Genomic DNA, 24,343 nt, shown 5'->3' with positions numbered 1-24,343 from the left:
GTGGTAGTGGCATAAAACACAAATCCTAACCTGAAAGGTACCCCACGTGTGTATCCATGTGACTACGATACACGTAGTTAATGACTTTTTTCCTCCCTTTTGGGTCCCCCCCGGGGAGCCATCTCATAAATGAGAAGCGTCAGCCCACCTTCCTAAGGTGGGCAAATCCCTGCTGTCGCGACTGGGCTTGGTTCCTGGTGATTGCCGGCTCTTCACTCTTGCTGTGAGTGAGTATCTCTTCCCTTGGGAGGTGCCAGAGGTCTTGGGCGCCATCTCCAGACTCTGAGGGCGTCTCTGGAGAACTCCACCTCTGAAGGTGTCTTGACTCATTCTTCAGCACCTCGAGGCTTTCACCTGATTCCAACCTGGTCTATAACTCTCCTGTGAAGATCAGGTCATAACTACCTTTGGGGGAGGGGTGGTGAGGCAGAGCCTAGGAGGGGGTTGGGGGTGGAAGAGTGCACATATAAATATACGTATTTATACATATACATATTTATATGTTTATAAATACACATAAAAAACAAATAAATTGCCAGGCCCTGGTCTGAGCTGCCCCTGGACCTCAGCTCCTCAGACCAGCCTCTTTCACAAAAGCGATGGGTAATGCAAAGGGCAATGACTTCATAGCCATTTTGATGTTGCTATAAACACTCGCTCATGCCCTCTATAGATCCCTGCCTCTCTCAAAGCCACTGGAGGCTGTGTCCCAGTTTAATTCTGACCCAAGTTGCAACGGTAAGATTAATACTGGTCACTGGGAAAATCCGAATGAAGACGTCGCCTGTTATTCTGAACTCCACTTAACAGAATTTCTAATCTTCCAAGGAGCCTAGAAATTTCCCGGTCTCCATCCCCCACTGACCGTCCCCATGTTTAAAGACAAGCAGGGATAGCTTTTTTTCCCTTGGGTTTCTGCCTAGTAAAGTCTGCGAGGCCTCTTGCGAGGCCCCCTCAAGGGCCCAGGTTGACACTCTTAACCATCCTTGGAATTTTCTTCTGCACAACCTGTTGTACAGCTGGGTCCCTCCCCCCGCCCCATTCCCCCAACTGTTTGTCCTGCATACAGCAGTATCGGTGCCTATGTGTTAATTAACACCACAACACCATTCCTTCCTCCAAATGGCATCCAGAAACATCACGGGCTTCTTCCATTCAGAACTGCGAATGGTTAAGGGTGGGAAGGGAGGGGACAACACAGGTGCTTCATTCCACACAGCTGCTAGTGATAAATTTCAGGGCCCCTTCACATGCACAGTCAGAGCCATCTCTTCCTACACTTGGAAAATCTCAAACCTCAGACAAAAGTGCCCTTTCTGAAAGTGGAAGTTAGTGGTGGAGGGAAGAACTAGAGATCTCAGGTCTTCTGTGCGCTAGTGACTACTCTCATACCTCTTAAGGCTTTCCCAAGATCTGGAACTGTTAGGCAGTACACAGAGGTAACACCAAAATAAAATGTTCCAATTGGCTTTACAATATTCTCAACATACTGCCATGAAACGAGTATTCAAAACTGAATATTGCACCCAATTTTTTTCTCCCCTGCTCTCCTAGTAATGACAGCAGAAGGGCTGGTGTCTGTGGCCAGGAAGGTTCAGCCTATCAGGAAAAACTGGGTATCCACAGCCAACACCCGTGTGTGCAGGGTCTATGCTGAGCCTTCAAGGAAAAGCTGAGAAGGCAACACCTGTGCCCAGTGGTTAAGGAACTTTCAGTGTGGAAACAGAACACATAGCCTACAAGAATGCATGTAGCTCTAACAGCGAATGCCAATGCCTGTGGAGTAAATTGATACCCCAGGGTGGGAAGGGACACGTTCTGAGGAGACAGAGCACAGGGTTCCTCAAGCAAATGCATCTTAGGAAAACACTTGGTAAAATGCAGCACAGTTTGGAAACTACCAGAGAAACAGTTTGACCCTTCCCATAAATAAAGCAATGGGGTAATGCAAATTAAAAACGAAGGGAAAATATTCAGATAGCTTGAAGAATAAACATGATATAATGAAACTGCAATGTTGTAAACACAGACATTATCCTCACAAAACAGGATGAATTCAACCACAAACACTAATTTGGGATGCCCACCCACCTAATTTCTCCTAGACTCAAAGAGCCAAGGCTGGCACTTTCGAGATGATGACTGGTGGCTTTCACGCTCTGGGCGCTGGGGGCCTCCCCTGCATGAAAGAGGGTCAGAGTTCCTCAGCCCTGTCCACAATCTTGGTCAAGCAGCAGTGGGTGGCCTGGGAAGATAGCAAGACAGAGCTCTGCTGTCCCCTCTGATGCCACCTCGGTATCCTGCTGGAGCCTTGAGTTTCTCCTTTATCCAAAACGTGGCTTGGGTTTCATTTGTGGTGATTGGCTTTGGCTCTGGCTTTTACTGGTCACCCCCAGCCCTGACCACCCTCTGGCCTTAGCAGAAGTCTATTGAACAGTCTAAACGTGTGGTGCTTCCTGGGAAGCCCACTAGGTGGCGCCAACACCACAGACGGGAACAGCTTTCAAAAAGACCCTTTTGCCCTGAGTTGTAGAAAAACTGCCCAGACTGCACCCCTCTCTGGCCACGAGAGGGACCAGCTGTTCCCTCACCTGCTTCTCTCTGGGCTAGTACTACATTCGGACTCCGTCTGGGAGTGGCTGGTGCATTCATGACTTCTGATTCTTCTCAGTGATTGGCAGCCCGCAGACATATTTAATATTTAGTTGGCCTCCCACCAGGATTTAAACTGCCTTGGTCTTTAGCAGACAGGGCAAGCCCTAAGTGCTTCACACCTGTCCCCGTAGTGCTGGAAGAGCTCAGAGCTCTGTCTCTACCACCAGCTTGCGTGAAGCTTTCATTCCTCCAGGTAAATATTCCAAAGGTAGGAGGAGTCTCTTGGTCAAGCAGCAAGAGTCAGTAACAAGCAATCAGAAGGCCTCCTCATCCTGTGGCTGGACACAGGGCTGTTTAAAATATGAGGAGCAGGCCAGCCTGCCTGTTTATTCAGAGGCGAGGAGTGTCTCTGAGATGGCTTCAGCAGGCCAATATACCGATATCGATTTCAATGAGGTCCCAAACTAACTCGCATTGTTATAGTTCACAGGCTGTTCTTTTCACCAGTACATCCTCATTTCTGAAATTCAGGATGCTCATTAAAGCACCCATAAGCAATCGGGATACAGGTAACTGAAGTTCTATGGATTGTGGTTCTCCTGATTAGGGTACCTCTGGACCACCCTTGGATTGCACATCCTTGACTGGGATGTTTGCGTGCCACCCCCACCCCATTCATATGTTGAAAATTATTAATGAAACTTGATGGACTTTGGGAGGTGACCGGGTCGTGAATGGGATTAGGGGCTTTATAAGATGAAGCCCGAGGGCTACCTAGCTCTCTCTCCGCCTCGTGAGGATACAAAGAGAAGCGGTGGTCAGTCACCCAGCAGAGGGCTCTCAGCAGCACCTGATCCTGCTGGCACCCAATCCCGGACTTGCAGCCTCCAGACTTGCGCGAAACAAACGTCAGCTGGTGAAGCTCCCCGCGCCCCCAGCGGTGGTGTTCTGTTATAGCAGCTGGAGCCAACAAGGAATGCTGGTAGCCTCTGGGTTACGGCTTACGTGAATCACCCACAGAGGCCACATGTTCTGAAGTATTTCAAGGAAATTGCGAACATTGCTACTGGGCCTGTCTCGGTGACGTTTTCACTACTCTGGAATGGAAAATAAATATTCTGCTGTTCCCACACCAGGCTGGGGGCTGGGGACCGAAAGACAAAAGGCTGCCCAGGGTGCTACACAACTGCTCCTTCTCTGGGGTCTCTCCACCTCCAGGGGAGCCCCTCCTTCCCCTTCTCGAGTCCCCAAATTTATGTCCCGAGGCCCTGCAAGGGTTCTGTCATTCTGAGGTTAGGGTCGCCCAGCAGTTGAGGCATTGAGGTGGTCCGAGACTTAAGGGTCTGCAGTTCTTGGAAATTCTTGATGCCTTAGATATTCTAAATATTCAGGGACGTCTGGGTGGCTCAGTTGGTTAAGCATCTGCCTTCAGCTCAGGTCATGATCCCAGGGTCCTGGGATCATTGAGTCCTACATCAGGCTCCCTGCTCAGTGGGGAGCCTGCTTCTCCCTCTGCCTGCCGCTCCCCCTGCTTGTGCTCCTTTCTCTCTGACAAATAAATAAAATCTTAACACAACAACAACAACAAAAAATAAAAACAATCATTTAGGAGTGCCTGGCTGGTTCAGTTGGGAAGAGCATGTGACTCTTGATCTGAGGATCATGAGTTTGAGCCCCACATTGGGTGTAAAGGTTACGAGATTTTTTTTTTTTGGAAAAGGAAAAAAAAGCAAGAGCAATCATTTACTTATATTTTCCATATGTCTCTGCAAAATCAAAATGAAAGCACTATGGAAGATTTGCTTTGATATGGCATTTCCTACTGCTTCATACTTTAAATCTTTCCAGATACTAGGGCCAAGAGACCAAGATTTTATGGTCCTTAAGGTCTTCTTTTTTCCTTAGCATTCTGTCAGGGCTGTGACAGAAGCAAAAGCCCGGGCCTTCCCACTCGCTATCCCCCAGTGTTTGGAGTGGAGTATTACTGACTGTGCCACGCCCTTGTATGTTTCATACAAAGTGTCACACGCATCGTGACAGGGACAGTCAGGGTGCCATAGTGGAAAGTCTCACTTAAGCAAGAAGATTTGCGTTTGAATCCCAGGGCTTCCACTGATGAACAGCAAGAGCTCTGAGTTTGCTCATTCTTTAAAAAATGGGAAACCTGGGGCGCCTGGGTGGCTCAGTGGGTTGGGCCGCTGCCTTCGGCTCAGGTCGTGATCTCAGGGTCCTGGGATCGAGTCCCGCATCGGGCTCTCTGCTCAGCGGGGAGCCTGCTTCCTTCCCTTCCCCTCTCTCTGCCTGCCTCTCTACCTACTGTGATCTCTCTCTGTCAAATAAATAAATAAAATCTTTAAAAAAAAAAAATGGGAAACCTCGGGGAACCTGGGTGGCTCAGTTGATTGAGCCTCTGCCTTCGGCTCAGGTCATGATCCTCAGGTCCTGGGATGGAGCCCCGCGTCAGACTCCCTGCTCAGTGGGGAGCCTGCTTCTCCCTCTCCCACTCCCTGTGCTTGTGTTCCCTCTCTCGCTGTCTCTCCTCACTGAATTAAGAGATTTAAGTGAGGTAGTCTATGTCAAGTGTATTACATAGGAAGAACAAAAATCAGCCAGTCTGAATACATGCAAACGTGGCAGAATTGTTTTTTAAAGGCGTTATGTATGCACATGTTAATTTCCCAAAAGCCCAGGGTGCAAGGAGATGTTGTTTTTCTGTGGATCCTGTTGGAGGGGAGCACTCTTGATACCATGGCAGTAAAACTGTAAGCATTTATAACTTTCATAGTAACCTCTCTGTGCTGCTGCCATTCTTCCAAACAGCTATGAACTTGGGCTTGGGGAGAGTTCTCTTCCCCACTAAGTGACAGGCTCAAAGCGAGGCATGAAAAGGGATTAGTGGATACATGTATTCACATAAAGGGGAGTTCCCCAGAAGCGCGTCAGGCTGAGAAGGCATCCTTCGACTGTCCATCAGTAGAAAAGCTTTTTGATGGACAGATATGATTTTTTTTTTTTTTTGGAACGAGCAATAATGGAGAACCATGGATGACAGATGTCCGACGTTGGCAAGGGGGCCACCTTCAGACAGCAAGCTGATGGAGGACTGGGCACAGTTGGACCGGCAGCCCCTTCTCGCGCGGATCATCGGTCACATTATTATTTCTCAGTCAGCGGACAAAGCAGATGGTTTACCATGTATTTGTGATTTTCTGTTGGCCTAGAAATTCTGTTTTTCCATCAGGGTGCAGCATGTAATCAATTATGACAGTGGGTGGGGCAAGGAAATCCCTGCCAGTGAAAGTCCAAGACTTTCTCTTTTATTAAATTTGCATAAACCACTATAATTTCCAACTTAAAAGCGATAGAGGGAAAAAGCAAAGTACTGTTGTTGGAATAACTTGGGTAATTGCAAAGCCACGATTCTTTGTTGGCCCTCAGTTTGTACTGGTATCTGCTGTCAGTTTTGTCTGTCCATTTCTCGTCTTAAAATTTTCTTGTCTCAACCATAAGAGTCTCTTAATCTCACAAAACAAACTGAGGGTTGCGGGAGGGAGGGGGTAGGGAGAGGGTGGCTGGGTTATGGACATTGGGGAGGGTATGTGCTATGGTGAGTGCTGTGAAGTGTGTAAACCTGGTGATTCACAGACCTGTACCCCTGGGGCTAATAATACATTCTATGCTTATAAAAATTTTTTAAAAAATTATAAAAAATTTTTCTTGTCTCTATTTTGGTCTTACAGATGCTCTTAAAATCATAAAGTGACATCATCAGAGCCCAACTCTAAAAGGAAGCAGAAAACCGAAAACAAAAAAGCTCATGAACTCAGATTTCTTTTTTGAATATTCAACTGTATTAAATGGTAATAATACTAAGTTGGCTTGCCTTCGTGTGTGTGAATGGCTACATAGAGAGAACACATACATACATTCTCACCCACCCCTGAATAGTTTTCTTTGTGAAAGGCATCTTGCATATATTTATGGAAAAAGTCCTTTAGTAATAAAAACAGCATAAACATTTTTAACATTATAAATATCGCCTAGAGAAATCTTTGACACAAATAGCACATTTCTTCTTGTGTTTTTCCCCCAAATGTCTGTATTTTTTCTTACATCAGCCTCACAGTGAATAGTTTTCTATCCTACCATTTTTCCCCCATTTAATCACATATCAGGGGAATGTTACCATATCATTAGATATTCCTTAGGAACATGATTTCCAATAGTGGTAAATATTGACCGAGTTCCTACAATGTGTCTGGCACCATTCTAGGCACTGAAGGCATGAAAGAGAACAAGGAAGTCCCTGGCCTCAAGGAATTTGCATTCTAGCAGAGACAGACAGGTGATAAACCTGTAAAAACAGTAAATAAGTGGTATAGTTTCAGATAAAATAGGATGATAGATGGTCTCCAGGCAGGCTGCTTTGCTTGCAGGAAGGCCTTTTGACAAGGTGACTTGAGTTAGGATCTGAAAGCTGAGAAGGAAATAACCACTCAAACATCTCGGGGAAGAGCTTGGAAGCAGAAGGAACAACAACAACAACAACAAAAATGCAAAGACCCTGAGATAGGAATGAGCATGTCATGGTCTAGGAAGAGAAATAAGCATTATAACTAGGGCTTGGTGAAGAAGGAAAGTGAACAGAGAAATGGGACTGGAGACCTAGAGGGGGCCCAAGTCACCCAGGTCTTGTAGGAGTTGGGACTCTATTCTAGTGGCAGTGAGACTCCATTATAGAATTTTCCACCAAGGGGCTGGCATGATGTGATCATAAAGACATCCCTTTGGCCACTGAGTAGGAGAGGCTGTGTAGCGTACAAGAGCACAGACTCCGACCATCATCCAGACAAGAGATGATAGAGCTTAGGATAGGATGTAGTAAGGTCATAAGGAAGAACGACGGACTCAGCACATAGACTCAGTGATAAAGCACACAAGAACTTTTTTGTAAGCTTTTAGATTTATTGGTTGATTGATGAAGATTTGAACAACATAAGTCAGCTCAATTCAGACATACATAGAGGTCTGCACCAATCACGAGTGAACCCACATTCTTCCTGAGCACACACGAAGCATATATCCAAAATGACCACGGATGAGTTGACAAAATGAATCTTCACCAATTTCAAAGATGTCTATCTTTAAAGATCTTTGAAATCCTATAGATTGAAGTCTATGACTATTTCAGTCTTACTCTCAGAATAAAAACTCCTTTAGTCAAAAAAATTATAAACAAGAAAAATAGAAATTTCACCGACTCCTATTAACCAGAAAGCCAGTATTTGGTACCAATATAATTAACTTCACCCTTAATGCTATTGTTGAAAGTATCTGGAAACCGATGCCAACCCATGCTCTCCTCCCTGGTCCCACATCCTGAGTAGATCAAGCATTTTCACCCTTGGCTCATTTTCAGTGAAGACTATAATTAAATCTTTATTTGAAAACATGACTAAAAGTCCAGACTAAATCTCACAGCATTATTGAGCCTACAGAAATTTGTGATGAATTTGATGAAGAATGTTAAGTTAAGGTTAAGAATCTAGGCTTGCATGGGCAACCGGGTAGAAGGTATTGCCACGAGATGAGAAAGACTTGAGGAGGAGTGGGCAGTCTTAGGAGGTGAAAAAATGAAAGATTCCCTGTGGACAAAGTTAGCCTGAGATGCCCACTGGGGATCTAAGTGAAGATGCTGGGTAGGTACCTGGACAAAGAAGAAGGAGACTGGAAACTTGCAGACTGGAGATTTAGTATCTATACACAGGGTAGGATCACCTAGGAGACTGCATGGTTAGGTGAGGAAGAGAGCTCAGGGCAGAATCCTGGGATACTCCAACTCGTCCAGTGTTGATGGCATTGTCCACTCACTAAACATGCGTGCATTCCCCACTACTTTTGCAGTTAAATAGGGCTATGTCAGTAGCTCTGGACAGTGGAAGCATCTAAGAACTGGTTCAAGACCTTCAGTTGTTCTTCTCTCCTGTCTCAGGACTCATGAATCTATGTGTTTAAATTGATATGTCTGTCAACCCTAATTCCTGAGTAACTATGTGGAGCCAAGGCCCTTTCTGATCCATGTCAGACAAGTTACACAAGAGAGAAACTTTCATGCAGTAAGGCACAGAAAACTTCAGGGTTAATTTGTTACCTCAGCATAACTTGGTCTGTTTTTTCGTTTTTTAAGATTTTATTTACTTATTTGACAGAGAGAGACATAGTGAGAGAGGGCACACAAGCAGGGGGAGTGGGAGAGGGAGAAGCAGGTTTCCCACTGAGCAGGGAGCCCGATGTGGGGCTCGATCCCAGGATCTCAGATCACGACCTGAGCCGGAGGCAAATGCTTAATGACTGAGCCACCCAGGTGCCTCATAATTTGGCCCATCCTAACTAATTCAGAATTCCATCACATGCTATACCACAACAAAGCACCTTTTTCATTTTTTACAAAAGGGCATATGTGATGTGACAGGCTGTCAACAAAAGTCTATCAGTGGTTATTTCTAGCTTCTATCTAAACATAGTTTAAACCAACTCCCTGTTCATTTTGTTTTATTTTATTTTTAAGATTTTATTTATTTATTTGACAGAGATCACAAGTAGGCAAGAGGCAGGCAGAGAAAGAGGAGGAAGCAGGCTCTCTGCTGAGCAGAGAGCCGGATGTGGGGCTGGATCCCAGGACCCTGGGATCATGGGAGCCGAAGGCAGAGGCTTTAACACACTGAGCTACCCAGGCGCCCCTTCCTGTTCATTTTAGAAGCTGAAGAGAAATCCCAGAGCTGTTGAGTGGATAATGCAAGCTTATGTCCATTCTTTCAAAGATCCTCATTTCTCAACTTTATTTTTTTATTCTTAAAGTTAATGAAAACACTCTTTCTATACATATTTCTTGCATAATTCTTTTAAGTTAATACTGGTGCTTTATAATTTTCTAAATTTCTCCTAAATTAATACTCTCCCATTTTATCAGATAATTTTTTAAGATATTGGTTCATTTGAGAAATTGATCATAACAAATATTCCTCATTCATGCATTTAACAAATTTTAATTGAGTCCCTACTGTGTTTTAAGCATTTTGATAGGAGCCAGGGACATAATGAAACAAAGCCAGCACTCACTTTCATAGTTATAGTTTTGATGCCACCTGGAACATACTTACCTGGGGTCAAACTCAGTTTTGAGATCTTGAAAGATGGGAAATTACTTAGCTTCTCTGTGCCTTATTTTCTTCAACTGTAAAATAAAAATAGGGATGCCGGAGTGGCTCAGTTGATTAAGTGTTTGCCTTTGGCTCAGGTCATGATCTCAGGGTCTTGGGATGGAGCCCTGTCTGGGCTCCCTGCTCAGTGGGGAGCCTACTTCTCCCTTTCCTTCTCCCCACTGCTCATGCTCTGTCTCTTCCTGTCTCAAATAAATAAAACCTTAAAAAATAGATTAAATTAATAATTGATACCTTGCAGATTACTGTGTTAAATGAGACAAAGTGGAAGTCTGGTTTTAGTTAAGCTTTAGAAATGTACTCAGACTCCCTTAAAGAGAAAGAGGTTTTATTATAAAAACAGAAACCACAAAGTATGTTATTATGGCACCTGGAGGGACAAGGGACCAGGTAGTCTCTGCATTACACAATTGTGTCTGCTTCTGTCTGTGTGTTTAATGATTTCTTCCATTACCTTGCTTGTTCTTACTCCATACTCTGTAAATCTGTTCTCAAGCTTAAATTATTTGTGGTTTCTGTCTCTTCATAGCTTCAGGCTATATGCTCCTTATTGCTCTGAACTTAGTTTTTCTTGATGCTTTTTCTCTTTAGCTTTCACATATAACTAACTAATTAATTTCCCTTTTCTAGTTCAAACTTCCAGGAGAATCTGTTGGGCTGATTCATTCATTCAGGCATGCAGAAGACTTATATGAGCTATCTACTATGTGTAGACAGTGTACTCCCATGATAATTTGGGCCTCCTTTTAGAACCTTCTGAATTATCCTTCCACCATCATTCAGGAAATGTCTGTTTCCTTGGAAGCTTGCTAGAGATGCTGAATTGGGCCTCTACTCCTGGTCTACTAAATCAGAATCATTTTAACTAAATCCCCAAGCGATTTGTACGAGTGTTCAAGTTGGAGGAGCACTGTCTTAAGCTTCTAGTTCTCAAAGCTGACAGTACATTGGAAAGAGATTGGAAAGAGCTGGGGACTAAAAAAAAAAAAAAAGAAAAAGAAAAAGAAAAAAGAAAAAAAGAAAAAAAAATTACTGATGTCTGGATCTCTCCTGCAGAGGTTCAGATTTAATTTTTCTGGGGTGTGGCCTGGCATTCAAAAAGTCCTAGATGGTTCCAGTATATGGGTAGGTTTGAGAATCCCTGAACCAGTCCTGTGTCTCCATGGACCCGCTGTGAACCTAGAGTAATTGGTTCATTTCTCTCTAAGCCAGATTCTTCCTATCTTAAGTGAGGATACCCTGGCCACCTTGGACTTGTTCTGAGGGCCAAATGTGATCACACGTGTTTTGAAATGTGTGCCTATAAATCCCATGCATCACTTCTCTAAACCCATCTTCGCATATATAATTGGGGGGAGATGCATTATAAAATAGGGGAATTTAAGTAAAAATGAATGGAAACCAGTGTAAAGGTTAACATTATGAAGCTCTATCATTGTAAAGCTAGCACGAGTAAGCTTTGTTACCATTTCACTTACCAGTAATCAAGAGGTTAAGTAACTCTCAAGGCCCCGAGCGCTGTTAAAAAACATTATTCGCAATTGTGATGCCACCAACGTTGGCTTTCTTTTTCAATATCCCTTTGGCTATTTGAGGTCTTTTCTGGTTCCATATAAATTTTAGAATTATTTGTTCCATTTCTTTGAAAAAGATGGATGGCACTTTGATAGGAATTGCATTAAATGTGTAGATTGCTTTAGGTAGCATAGACATTTTCACAATATTTATTCTTCCAATCCATGAGCATGGAACATTTTTCCATTTCTTTGTGTCTTCCTCAATTTTTTTCATGAGTACTTTATAGTTTTCTGAGTATAGATTCTGTGCCTCTTTGGTTAGGTTTATTCCTAGGTATCTTATGGTTTGGGGTGCAATTGTAAATGGGATTGACTCCTTAATTTCTCTTTCTTCTGTCTTGTTGGTGTAAAGAAATGCAACTGATTTCTGTGCATTGATTTTATATCCTGACACTTTACTGAATTCCTGTACAAGTTCTAGCAGTTTTGGAGTGGAGTCTTTTGGGTTTTCCACATATAGTATCATATCATCTGTGAAGAGTGATAATTTGACTTCTTCTTTGCTGATTTGGATGCCTTTAATTTCCTTTTGTTGTCTGATTGCTGAGGCTAGGACCTCTAGTACTATGTTGAATAGCAGTGGTGATAATGGACATCCCTGCCGTGTTCCTGACCTTAGCGGAAAAGCTTTCAGTTTTTCTCCATTGAGAATGATATTTGCGGTGGGTTTTTCATAGATGGCTTTGATGATATTGAGGTATGTGCCCTCTATCCCTACACTTTGAAGAGTTTTGATCAGGAAGGGATGCTGTACTTTGTCAAATGCTTTTTCAGCATCTATTGAGAGTATCATATGGTTCTTGTTCTTTCTTTTATTGATGTATTGTATCACATTGACTGATTTGCGGATGTTGAACCAACCTTGCAGCTCTATTACAAAGCTGTCATCATCAAGACAGCATGCTGCTGGCACAAAAACAGACACATAGATCAATGGAACAGAATAGAGAGCCCAGAAATAGACCCTCAACTCTATGGTCAACTAATCTTCGACAAAGCAGGAAAGAATGTCCAATGGAAAAAAGACAGCCTCTTCAATAAATGGTGTTGGGAAAATTGGACAGCCACATGCAGAAAAATGAAATTGGACCATTTCCTTACACCACACACAAAAATAGGCTCAAAATGGATGAAGGACCTCAATGTGAGAAAGGAATCCATCAAAATCCTTGAGGAGAACACAGGCAGCAACCTCTTCGACCTCAGCCGCAGCAACATCTTCCTAGGAACATCGCCAAAGGCAAGGGAAGCAAGGGCAAAAATGAACTACTGAGATTTCATCAAGATCAAAAGCTTTTGCACAGCAAAGGAAACAGTTAACAAAATCAAAAGACAACTGACAGAATGGGAGAAGATATTTGCAAACGACATATCAGATAAAGGACTAGTGTCCAAAATCTGTAAAGAACTTAGCAAACTCAACACCCAAAGAACAAATAATCCAATCAAGAAATGGGCAGAGGACATGAACAGACATTTCTGCAAAGAAGACATCCAGATGGCCAACAGACACATGAAAAAGTGCTCCATATCACTCAGCATCAGGGAAATACAAATCAAAACCACAATGAGATATCACCTCACACCAGTCAGAATGGCTAAAATCAACAAGTCAGGAAATGACAGATGCTGGCGAGGATGCGGAGAAAGGGGAACCCTCCTACACTGTTGGTGGGAATGCAAGCTGGTGCAGCCACTCTGGAAAAAGCATGGAGGTTCCTCAAAATGTTGAAAATAGAACTGCCCTATGACCCAGCAATTGCACTACTGGGTATTTACCCTAAAGATACAAAGGTAGTGATCCAAAGGGGCACGTGCACCTGAATGTTTATAGCAGCAATGTCCACAATAGCCAAACTATGGAAAGAACCTAGATGTCCATCAACAGATGAATGGATCAAGAAGATGTGGTATATATGCACAATGGAATACTATGCAGCCATCAAAAGAAATGAAATCTTGCCATTTGCAACAACATGGATGGAACTAGAGCCTATCATGCTTAGCGAAATAAGTCAAGCAGAGAAAGACAACTATCATATGATCTCCCTGATATGAGGAAGTGATGATGCAACATGGGGGGTTAAGGGGGTAGGAGAAAAATAAATGAAACAAGATGGGATTGGGAGGGACACTAACCATAAGTGACTCTTAATCTCACAAAACAAACTGAGGGTTGCTGGGGGGAGGGGGTTTGGGAGAGGGGGGTTGGTTATGGACATTGGGGAGGGTATGTGCTTTGGTGAGTGCTGTGAAGTGTGTAAACCTGGCAATTCACAGACCTGTACCCCTGGGGATAAAAATATATGTTTATAAAAAATAAAAAATTTAAAACAAAAACAATAACAAAAAACATTCGCCAGATGCTCTTTAAAAAAGGACGGGTGGTGGAAGACTTCACTTAAGTCCCCTGCAACTGGGGTTTAGGCTATTGCAAGGGGAGGAGAGACTGAATTCAACTCCAAATACAGCGGAGGTCTACAGCCAGGGCGCGGGGACTCCGAGGAAGTCGGTTAGACCAGGAGAGGGGGAAGAGGAATTTGAAACCAAGGACGGAGGAAGGGGTGCCCCTTTAAGTACCGCGGGTGGAGGAAGAGGAACTTGATCCCGTAGGACGGGCGAGGGGATTCTCGGTTAATTAGTTCCGCAGGGGTCTTCGGTGAAACCGGGTTCAGCAAGCCGAAGACGAGGCCTAGTCTAGAAACGCGCTCAAAACAAATCTGAGCAAAGTTTGCAGCACGAGTGTGTCTGCTGAGGCGCGCGCGGGGACCCAAACGGGGCGGGTTCAAGTCCCCAGGCCTTGCTGGCCCCACACCCCCCGTGTTAGGGGCTAACAGTAATACCTCCCAGGACCCAATGTGTCTGGAGCAGTGCAGCCCTGAGGTAGGACTACGAGCTGCGTTACAGCTTCAAACGAAATCAACCCCAAAACCGTGCGCTGATTCCCTTATCCCCCCCACCCCCTCCACGCCAGCCTCCCCGATCCAAACTTGCCCGGGCAAGAATCGCCTCCACTGCGGACTCCGGGGCGGGTCCCGCACGCACCTGCCGCGCGCCAATCACAGGCCGGCGCGCAGGGGCGCAAGCGCTACGGCCCTGGGCGGGCCTCATCGCTCACCAATCTCCGCCTGCCTGTTGGCCTCAAGTCCCCCTGATTGGCCCCACGGGGATGACGTTGGTGGCCGCCTCGGCCTATGGCGGCGGAGCCGGCCGGCCGGCCGGGCTTGGCGGAAGTGGTGTGGGCGAGGTGTCCCGCAGTGCGGAGAAGCGGAGCGCGGGAGGGTGCTGGGCCCGCGAGCCGAGCTGCGGCCACTACTTTCCGTCCCTCCGGGCGCCAGGAAGATGACGCGCTTCGCTCTGACCGTGGTCCGGCAGTGAGTATTGCAGGGTGCCGCCTCGCTTCTGGTCAGTGAGTTCTGGACTGGGCGACCAGATCGTTGCCCCTCCCCCTCGCTGTCCCTCGTGGGGCGGGCTTGGACCCGGCTGTCTCGGAGGTGTCTTCGCCAGGGCCGTCTCCCGCGGACCCCCCTTCCCCGGAGCACCGCCGAGCGAGGGAGGCGGGTCCGAAGTAGCCCGAGTCCCGCACTGCCGGTGAGCGCACTGAGGTCCGGAGGCTCGCCGCCCCTCGGCGGAGTGTAAACTGAAGGAGGACAGCCCTGTCCCCGGACTTCTCTGGGCGCCGCTTTTTGCTGCGCGGCGGAGTCTGCGGAGTCTGCGGGACGGCTCGCCCAAGGCAGATGTGTTTGTGCCGGCCGCCTCCCGCTGTCCTCTCTGCCCGTCTGCTGCCCGCCTCGCTCGCCCGGGCAGCTGCAGGCACAGATCCGAGATTTACTTCCTCCCCCCCGAGATGACATTGCTGGCAGAGGAAGGGGGCCTCCGCCCCGTCTCAGCCGACCGCACCGCCCCGAACACATATTTTTATCGTAGCATTATAGGGTGGAGGGAAAGGCAGATATGTCTTTAAGTCTGTTATCTTTTTCCCTTCTGAACGCGGATTGGCCGAGTGTTGATGGGAGTGCAGCCCAGGGTGGTTGAGAGCACAGATTTTGCAAGCGAGATAGACGTGGGTTAGAATCCGGGCTCTGGCTAGGAGGAGCCTTGTAACCAGGGCTTCCGTGAGCAGCCTCAATCTCCTGATGCATTCAGTGGGGGTAATGACAATAATACCGACCTCACTGGGCTAGTGTAAGAACTCGAGGCAAAGCTCAACGGAGAGGAAGAAATCAATATATCTCAAGAATTAGATAACTTCTAATTCTCTAACACATCTTTAATAAAAATGTAGTGAATCCTCCATATTTATGTGTAGTTTTATTATCAGACCAGAATTTTGTACACTGCATGCCAGTGTACTGGGCTATACAGATAAACAAGATACCACTTTTTACGTTCTGGAGCTCAGAAGAATACTAATAGGACTTAACCTGGTCAAGCTGACTTTAACTACTATCTTTTTTTTTTTTTTTTTTTGGCCCTGTTCTTCCTTTATAGGAGAATAATCTTGGAAGTGAGCAGAATTTTCCCTTTAGGACTCACAGGATTTTGATGACTAAACCAAAAATCGGGTTTCTCTGTCTCTTCTTTCTCCACCCTTCCATTTTATAGAACGCTTTATAACCATTTTATGACCTACTTAACTCCATATAACTTACTGGTAGCAGAGCAGGAAATAGAGCCCTCCTTTTCCAGTGTTACTGCACTTTTTGGATGCCTTAACTCAGGCAGCACCATGCCTGACTTGTAAGTGAAGCTCCAAAGTTGTAGGAAATCTGGATTACACCGTCCCTTGAAAAGTAAGGTGCTGTCTAATTAGATTCTTGTTGGGCAGTACTTACATGAATCTGGATTTTGTCTCTTCCTGTTCTTAAAAGGACCTTCATTTTAAAAATTGATTCCTTAAAGATATCCTATGAAGAATCAATTCAGAAGTGAGTCTTTATAAATTACTGTGTGCCAGGCACCACTGTAATTAAGTTCCGACAACAACCCAGTGAGGTTAGAACTGCTCAGGTAGCAGGTGAGGGAACAGATGCTGAGGGCCTGTAACTTGTTACCTGGCTAGATGGGGGGCTGCGATTTGAATCAAAGGAGCATGACTCTGCAGCCCAGTCTCTCAACCACTGTACTCTTCTGCCTCCTGTTTTATTGAGTTAAAACCCAGTATTTGTAGATTGCTGGAGGGGCACCTGGGTGGCTCATTGGGTTAAAGCCTCTGCCTTCGGCTCGGGTCATGATCTCAGGATCCTGGGATCGAGCCTCGCACCGGGCTCTGCTCAGTGGGGAGCCTGCTTCCCCATCTCTCTCTGCCTGCCTCTCTGCCTACTTGTGATTTCTGTCCAAAAAAAATTTATATATATATAAATATATATATTTATTTATATAATTATATAAATAATTATATAAATAATTATATATATATATATATAATTATAAATATATATATTATATATATATAATTATAAATATATATAAATATATATATAAATATATATATAATTATAAATATATATATATATTTTTTTATATATATTTTTTGCTGGAATATCACCCGCCATTTTCATGACTACTTTTTATTTCTGCTAATATAATTGGGAAAAGTGATATGAATAGTTTGCTTTGTTCTGTTTTATTTGTGGAAAGTGGGAAAGTGGAATTAAAAGTTTTGAAATAATTGGTAAGGTTATGGTTAACTCTGTTTGGATCATTCCTCTTTTCCCTTCTGAGTTCTCCAAACTAAGAATTGAAGATTCTTTCAGGGAAAGAAACGATTTCAAACTTGGCTAGTAATAGTCACCATAGTTAAATATGATGACTCTTATTGGAATCCAGAAGATTGGGTCATTTAGCATAATATTGGGAATAGCACTAACCTTTTCCATGACCTGATTCTGTATAACTAAGATAGTCAAGTGCTTTGAAACTGATGACATGATCAGTATTTTTTAAGAGATGGTTAATTTTATTGAAAAATACCTTCAGATAATGCAAGAAGACTTTTGAAATGCAGTCTTTTTTTTTTTTTTAAGATTTTATTTATTTATTTGACAGAGAGAGATCACAAGTAGGCAGAGAGGCAGGCAGAGAGAGAGGAGGAAGCAGGCTCCCTGCTGAGCAGAGAGCCCGATGCGGGACTCGATCCCAGGACCCTGAGATCATGACCTGAGCTGAAGGCAGCAGCTTAACCCACTGAGCCACCCAGGCGCCCTGAAATGCAGTCTTTTTAAGTTCAACCAAATCCTTCATGAATGTTGTACTGTTACTACATAATGTGTTTTTCTTCATTATACTTACGGGTATGTGTCGTTTTTGGAATAGAATATCCAAGATTCCAAACTTGGAGTCTTTTAATATTATTTAACTGTAACCTCTTATGATCTTGTAGCACAGCATTGTTGAAAACCCCAAAATATGTAGGTTGTCATTTCTATCACCTATACAACCCATTAAAACATTAAAATTAAAAACCCATTAAAGGTTCCCTTGAAATATTATTTGTGTGTGTTTGCAATTAGTTGCCTACAAAGCCATCCCATTTCACTTCCATTTTTATTTTTTTATTTGCTTTTTTTTTCTTTTAAGATTTTATTTATTTGTCAGAGAGAGAACAAGAGAGGGAGAGGAAGCGTGCACAAGCAGGGGGAGAGGCAAGCAGAGGCAGAGGGAGAAGTAGGCTCTCTGCCGAGCAAGGAGCCTGATGCGGGGCTCCAACCCAGGATGCTGGGATCATGACCTGAGCCAAAGGCAGCCACTCAACTGACTGAGCCACCCAGGAGTCCCTTCACTTCCATTTTTAGCTAGCTCTTAAAACTTAAAAAAATTTTTTACAAACTAAATTAAATTTACTTTTTAAAAAAATACTTTATTTATTTGACAGACAGAGATCACAAGCAGGCAGAGAAGGAGGCAGAGACAGAGGGGAAAGCAGGCTCCCCACTGAGCAGAAAGCCTGATGCAGGACTCAATCCCAGGACCCTGGGATCATGACCTGAGCCTAAGGCAGAGGCTTTAACCCACTGAGCCACTCAGGCACCCCAATTAAATTTACTTTTATTGACTTAAAGGTGATTAGTAAAGTTATTGATAGCAAAACTGTTTCTTTCTTTTCTTCTTTATTTTTTTTTTAATAAACATATAATGTATTTTTATCCCCAGGGGTACAGGTCTGTGAATCGCCAGGTTTACACACTTCACAGCACTCACCATAGCACATACCCTCCCCAATGTCCATAACCCTCCCCCCTTTTTTTTTTCTATAATGCGATCTCTATTGGCAGTTACTTTTTGTTGAATGCCAATAATTGTTCTGGTCGTTAATAAAGCAAGTATAGTAAATGCTAGGTCACCTGTAAACTTTTATAAACATCTTTGTGATTTTTTTGTTACTGTGGTGTTTGTTTTCTGAAAATACAGTTGATCAATTGGGATAATTCCTCTCTATCAAATAATTCATTCGAAAATATGGAAGATTTCAAGAGCTAATAACACAGACTCTCACTAAATAGGTTGTGGGGAAAAAAATGTAACATACCCAACTCATGATGTGTTTTTGTTTATAAAGAAGGTAGTCCTAGCTGTATTTATTTGACAGACAGAAATCACAAGCAGGCAGAGAAGCAGACAGAGACAGAGGGGAAATTAGGATAAGAGACAGAGAGGAATTAGGATAAAGCTTTATTCATGATTAAATATCAGGTGAGGCTTTGCGTTTCCATGTATGCAAAAGCATACTATTTTGAAACCATGCCCCCAACTCTATTAATTTCTTATGATTTATCTCCGTCTTGTGGCAAACAGTAGTTTTTGATTGAATTTGAATTCTTTACAGGGATATGATTGGGAAATTAAGTTTTAGAAATGACTCCTATAGAAATCCCATAGCCTATAAACCAGAGCTAACAAAATACAATACCTTTCGAAGTGAAGAACAGTGTAATAACCTACAAAAGGAATGATGCATATTTGGAGGGCCTATAAATGGCTGGTCATAAGACTCAACTTCTTGGCATAAGCATTTGGATTCTTGCAGAGTCGGGTGTTCTGCTTTGGAAATGGATCACACCGCAGATTTTGAAAATGAGTAGTGTTATTCCTGACTCCTTCAAAATATATCCCTCTGACCTTTCGGCTTCTTCTACTTTCTCTACCGCTATCACAAGCCAAACTTTGGTTAAGGAAGTAGATTAATAGTAAAACTATTTTAGCCACCTACTTTTCTTTCCTACTCCCAAAACAAACTTTTAAACATTTGCCTTAAGGATTTATATAAACCTCTTGATAAAGCTGATAAAAGCTGTAAAACTAAATATTTATGAAAGTTTGGGGGGGAAAATCTATTTCTAGGTTTCCCACTCTGTAATATTTATAAAGGGATTTCAAGGCAAAAAATGTCCAGCAGAATGCCAGCAATTGTTAATAATATAATAATGTTGGCAGCAGTCTCTATTGACTTATAGCTAAATAAAATCCTTCATTATATCATTGCTATTTTTTTTCTCCCTTTGTCAAAAATAGTTAGATGGTGTGGCAGTACCATTAGAAAACTGTCAGAGTACTGGTATTCCATTTTTTTTATAGTATAACATTTTGATAATAGAATCTTTTATATTGGGCCTCCTGGGTGGCTCAGTGGGTTAAAGCCTCTGCCTTCAGTTCAGGTCATGATCCCAGGGTCCTGGGATCAAGTCCTGAATCGGGCTCTCTGCTCTGCTGGGAGCCTGCTTTCTCCTCTCTCTCTCTCTGCCTGTCTCTCTGCCTACTTGTCTGTCAAATAAATAAATAAAAACTTAAAAAAAGAGAGAGAGAGAATCTTTTATGTTATTCTGCATCTTACCAAATCAGCTATTGAGTTTAAACTAAAATTGTGAGCTATCTTTTTAGCAAGCATACAAGAAGTTCTGATCTGTTGAATTTGTATTTGTACCAGCCTGCACTGGCAAAATTATTACATTTCTGGCGCCTGGGTGGCTCAGTTGTTAAGCGTCTACCTTTGGCCCAGGTCATGATCCCAGGGTCCTGGGATCGAGCCCTGCATCAGGCTCGTTGGAGGGAAGCCTGCTTCTCCCTCTCCCACACCCTCTGCTTGTGATTCCTCTCTCTCTCTGTCAAATAAATAAAATCTTTAAAAAATTATTAAATTTCTCCTCATCCTTGATTATAAATTTATAAAATGAGCAGGAGAGCATAAAGTAGGCAATAAAGTAGGCAGAAGCTTTTGAGGTTCTTGTATAGAAGTAAACATGATATAGGGAAGGTTCTTTGAATTTTGCTGGAGATTGAATTGGCTACAAAGCTAATGTCTAAAGGCATTACTTGTATTTAACAGCAGTTCTTTTATTCTTGATCTCAGCAAGATTATGAGGCTGACACACAAAGTGCACCCAATGTTTGGGAACTATTTTCTGTATTAGAAATGACAATTTCTAATCCTCACCCTGGATGCTTTATCTGTCTGAATGGTAGAGATTAATGTCCTTTTTCACATCTAATTTGTATGATTCTGAATAAATTTTAGAGTATAAGACATTAATATTAACTACAACAATGATAATAATGGCAAATCAGTGCTAAGTAGTTCTGAGAAAATGAATTTATTTGTTATACATCTTTTTAAAAGGATGTTATTTATGTGAGAGAGAGAGAGATAGCAAGAGAGAGCATGAACAGGGGTGGGGGAGAAGGAGAAGCAAGCTCCCCGCTGAGCAGGGAGCCCAACATGGGGCTCTATCCCAGGGCCTGGTGATCATGACCAGAGTCCAAGGCAGACGCTTAACCAACTGAGGCACCCAGGCACCCCTGTCGTATATTTTTTTTAAAGCTACATCCACATATTTTGAAATCAAAACAATTTTCCCTGGTCTTAACCTCTTCTCCTCTCATCCCTTCAATGATCATATTTATTAGTTTCTTATGTATCCTTCCAGTGTTTTCTTTGTTTTATTTTGTGCAGGTCCAAATGTTTATTCTTATTTCCCACCCTTCTAAAAAGGTAACATTTTAAAATATTATCCTGTACCTTGATTTTTCCCTTTATTATATTTTGGAGATTTTTCCATGTCTTTACATAAATCACTCTCTTTTTAGGGGACACAGTTACATAGTATTCCATTGTGTAGCTACACCACTATCTATTTGTTAATGCGATCAGTTCCCTATTAATGGACATTTAGGTTATTTAGCATCTTTTGCTATTAGAAAGGATATCATGACTGGTAATTGTTTTAAATATGGATGAATGCAGATATTCCCTGTTATGGGGTTGCTGGATCAAAGGGCAAACAGATTTGTTACTTGGGTAGGTACTTCCATGGCCTCCCATCGGCACAGTGCATACACTGAGGTTCTATTATTTCCCAGGGTTCTCTCCAGGTAATGGGCACGTTAGGGTGAGGCAACCTCTGGCTGTGCCTTTAAGGAGCTAGAGCCAGATAGACACACAACTGAAAAAGTGAATTAGCATACAGGTGGTAACTTATAATAGTGGTGCTGGGTAAAATGGAAGTGTAACATTGTGGGTGTTAAATGAGATAGGTAGGTGGGGAAATGAGCTGGGAAGGAAAGACTCCCACAGAGAGCTGGCTCTCTGTGTTGGGTCTTGAAGAACGAGAACGTATTGGCCAGGTCCAGCAGTCTATGTTTTAATAAGCCCTCCAGGGGATTTTGATAACACCCTCCAGTTTGAGAACCACTGCTGTAAGCAGAGGTTGGCCAACAACTATTTCTGTAAACAAGGGACAGAGTTCCAGGTTGAGGCCTGGGTTTGTGATTCTGACTCTCAGGTCTGATGGCGTTCCTCTCTAGATCTAGGTAAATCAATCCTGTGTGAGGGCTTTTGTTTTGTTTTTTTAACTAGTGCTTTTTTTTTTTTTTCCTAAACAGAGCAAGGGGGATGAGCCTTCACAGTAATCAGGGAAATACAAATTTGGATCAAACTGAGATAAACTGTTCTAGTGCCAGATTCGCATAAATGGGAAACTCTGACCTTGCTAAATGTTGGAGAGGATGTGGAACACTGCTGGGGCATGTAAATTGCTATGACCACTGCAGTAACATCTAATAAAGCCGAATGTTTGCATACTCTGTGGCTCAGCAAGTCTAGTGCTAGGCCTCTATCACTAGGTGTGGGTTAGCAAACTTTTATTTAAAGGGTAGGATGTAGTTTAGGCTTTATAAGCCGTGCACTCTCAATTCCCCCAGTATAGTGTGAAAGAAGTCATAAACAACATACGAACACATGTGTGACCGAATTCCCATAAAACTGCTTATAAAAAGAGTCATTTGTCATTCCTCGAGTGTTTCTCGAACATGAATGTGCATCAGAATCACCAGGTGGCTTTATTAAAGCACAGATTAACTGGACCCCAACCCCTGAGTTTCTAATTCAGGGGTCTGGGGTGGGGCTGAGAATCTGCATTTCCAAAGCCTTCCCGCAGTATCAGTGATGCTGATCCAGAGGCCCTAGAGAATTTGAGGCACTCTCTACAAGGATATTCATAGCAGCTTAGCTCTAAACTGGAAACAATGTAGATATCAAGAATAGAACATATAAATACATTGTGGTAAACTCTTAAGCACTTTATACAATCTTGAGAAGGTAAGTAGCCACCCTCAGCAACACTGATGCATCTCGCAAACAATGTTAAAGAACAGAAGCAACACAGAAGCAATAAATTATAAGGTTCAGGGAGGGGGAACTAATCTGTGCTATACATGGGTGGGAAAGCCATGGAGAAAGGCGAAGCCAGTGGGCATCTAAATGTCCACGTTGTGGATCCACTGGGGGTGGGAGCACATTGTGATCAGAAAGAGACAAGGTCTAGGAGGCTGGCGGTGATCTGTTACCTTGGCTGGGGTCACCTGAATGTTGGCTTTATGGTATGTTATTTGTTTCTATGGTTTATTTCACAATTTTTGCAGGATTTAAAATGCACTAAGTTGACTCTTTGATTTCTGGGTAGCTCTGTCCAACCAAGAACGACCTATAAACAGAACTATTGAGTGCTTACTAAAAGCTGAGCGGTGTTGAAACCCTTTATCCGCAATACAGTTTGCCTGGCCTGTATTCATTCAGTTACCCAAAGAGTCCTATTTAAAGATTTATGTATTTTTAGAGAGAGACAGAGCGTGCACACAGGTGAGGAGGGCAGTGAGGGGCAGAGGGAGAGAGAGGATCTCAAACAGACATCCCACCCCGCGCCCGAGTGCACCCCTAGCGTGGGCTCAATCCCACAGCCCTGAGACACTTCACTGACAGGGCCACCCAGGTGCCCCAAGAGTCCTGTTTCAATAGGGCTATTGTTGTCCCCATTTTACAGACTAAGAATAGAGGCTCCCAAGCCTAACCGAGCCACTAAGGATAGAGCAGTTTTGTTCCTTAGCCGGCTATGTGGCAGTGAAGTTTACTTTAAAGGGTTTTCACCTCTCATTGACACCGAATCATATAAATAGTGGGCATTTGATACCAAATGAGGAAACAACTTGATCTGAAGAAACCCATTCACTATTTCTACCTTCCATTTCCAATTCTTTGTCCAGTGTCCATGCAGAACAAACCAGCTCCTTTCTCCCAGTCCGCCACCCGTCCTTCGTGTCTCCATTTCCAGTGCCTGGTGCTCTACTTAGCACATAGAAAGGCCTCAAAGAATTTTCCGCTCAGTTCTTGATAGCTTTTCATGTATTTGATTGCTTTTGTTGTAGGAATACCCTGCTGTCTCTGGTCTGGTCCAGGTAGCACAGCCCCCTCCACTTTCTTACCCGTCCAGCTTCAAATCATGGTTATTTTGTGATAAAGTTCCCACTCTGTTCTCTCTTCTGGTAACCTCAGGATTGAATTGGTTTGGCTTTTAAATTTCTCAAACCACAGTCCCCAAACCTCAGTTTTTCAGCATGGTCTGCAAGATAGTTGTCAGCATTATGAGAAAGAATAGCTTGAGATCTAGGAACTAGGAGAAGCCA

The 24,343-nt window shown here is 43.4% G+C and overlaps 1 protein-coding gene and 1 long non-coding RNA gene across 2 annotated transcripts in view; one reads left to right on the top strand and one right to left on the bottom strand.

The window, feature by feature from the left end:
* Window positions 1-7,539: 7,539 nt before the first annotated feature.
* LOC309868300 lies at window positions 7,540-11,496 on the bottom strand. Its single transcript, XR_014313626.1, has 2 exons — window positions 11,294-11,496; window positions 7,540-9,829 (listed from the first exon to the last, which is right to left on the bottom strand). It is a non-coding gene; the product is annotated as an uncharacterized lncRNA (long non-coding RNA).
* A 3,098-nt stretch (window positions 11,497-14,594) lies between these two features.
* Window positions 14,595-24,343, top strand: part of TIGAR (TP53 induced glycolysis regulatory phosphatase) — a 29,909-nt gene continuing 20,160 nt past the window's right edge. Inside the window, exon 1 of the mRNA XM_082737984.1 lies at window positions 14,595-14,766. Within this exon, the coding sequence (XP_082594110.1) occupies window positions 14,735-14,766 (32 nt within the window). The 5' untranslated portion in view covers window positions 14,595-14,734. The remainder of the gene's footprint in view (window positions 14,767-24,343) is intronic.

Source organism: Mustela nivalis (genome assembly GCF_964662115.1).
Source record: "Mustela nivalis genome assembly, chromosome: 7".
Taxonomy (NCBI): Eukaryota; Metazoa; Chordata; class Mammalia; order Carnivora; family Mustelidae; genus Mustela; species Mustela nivalis.
This window is presented reverse-complemented; position numbering and strand designations above follow the sequence as displayed.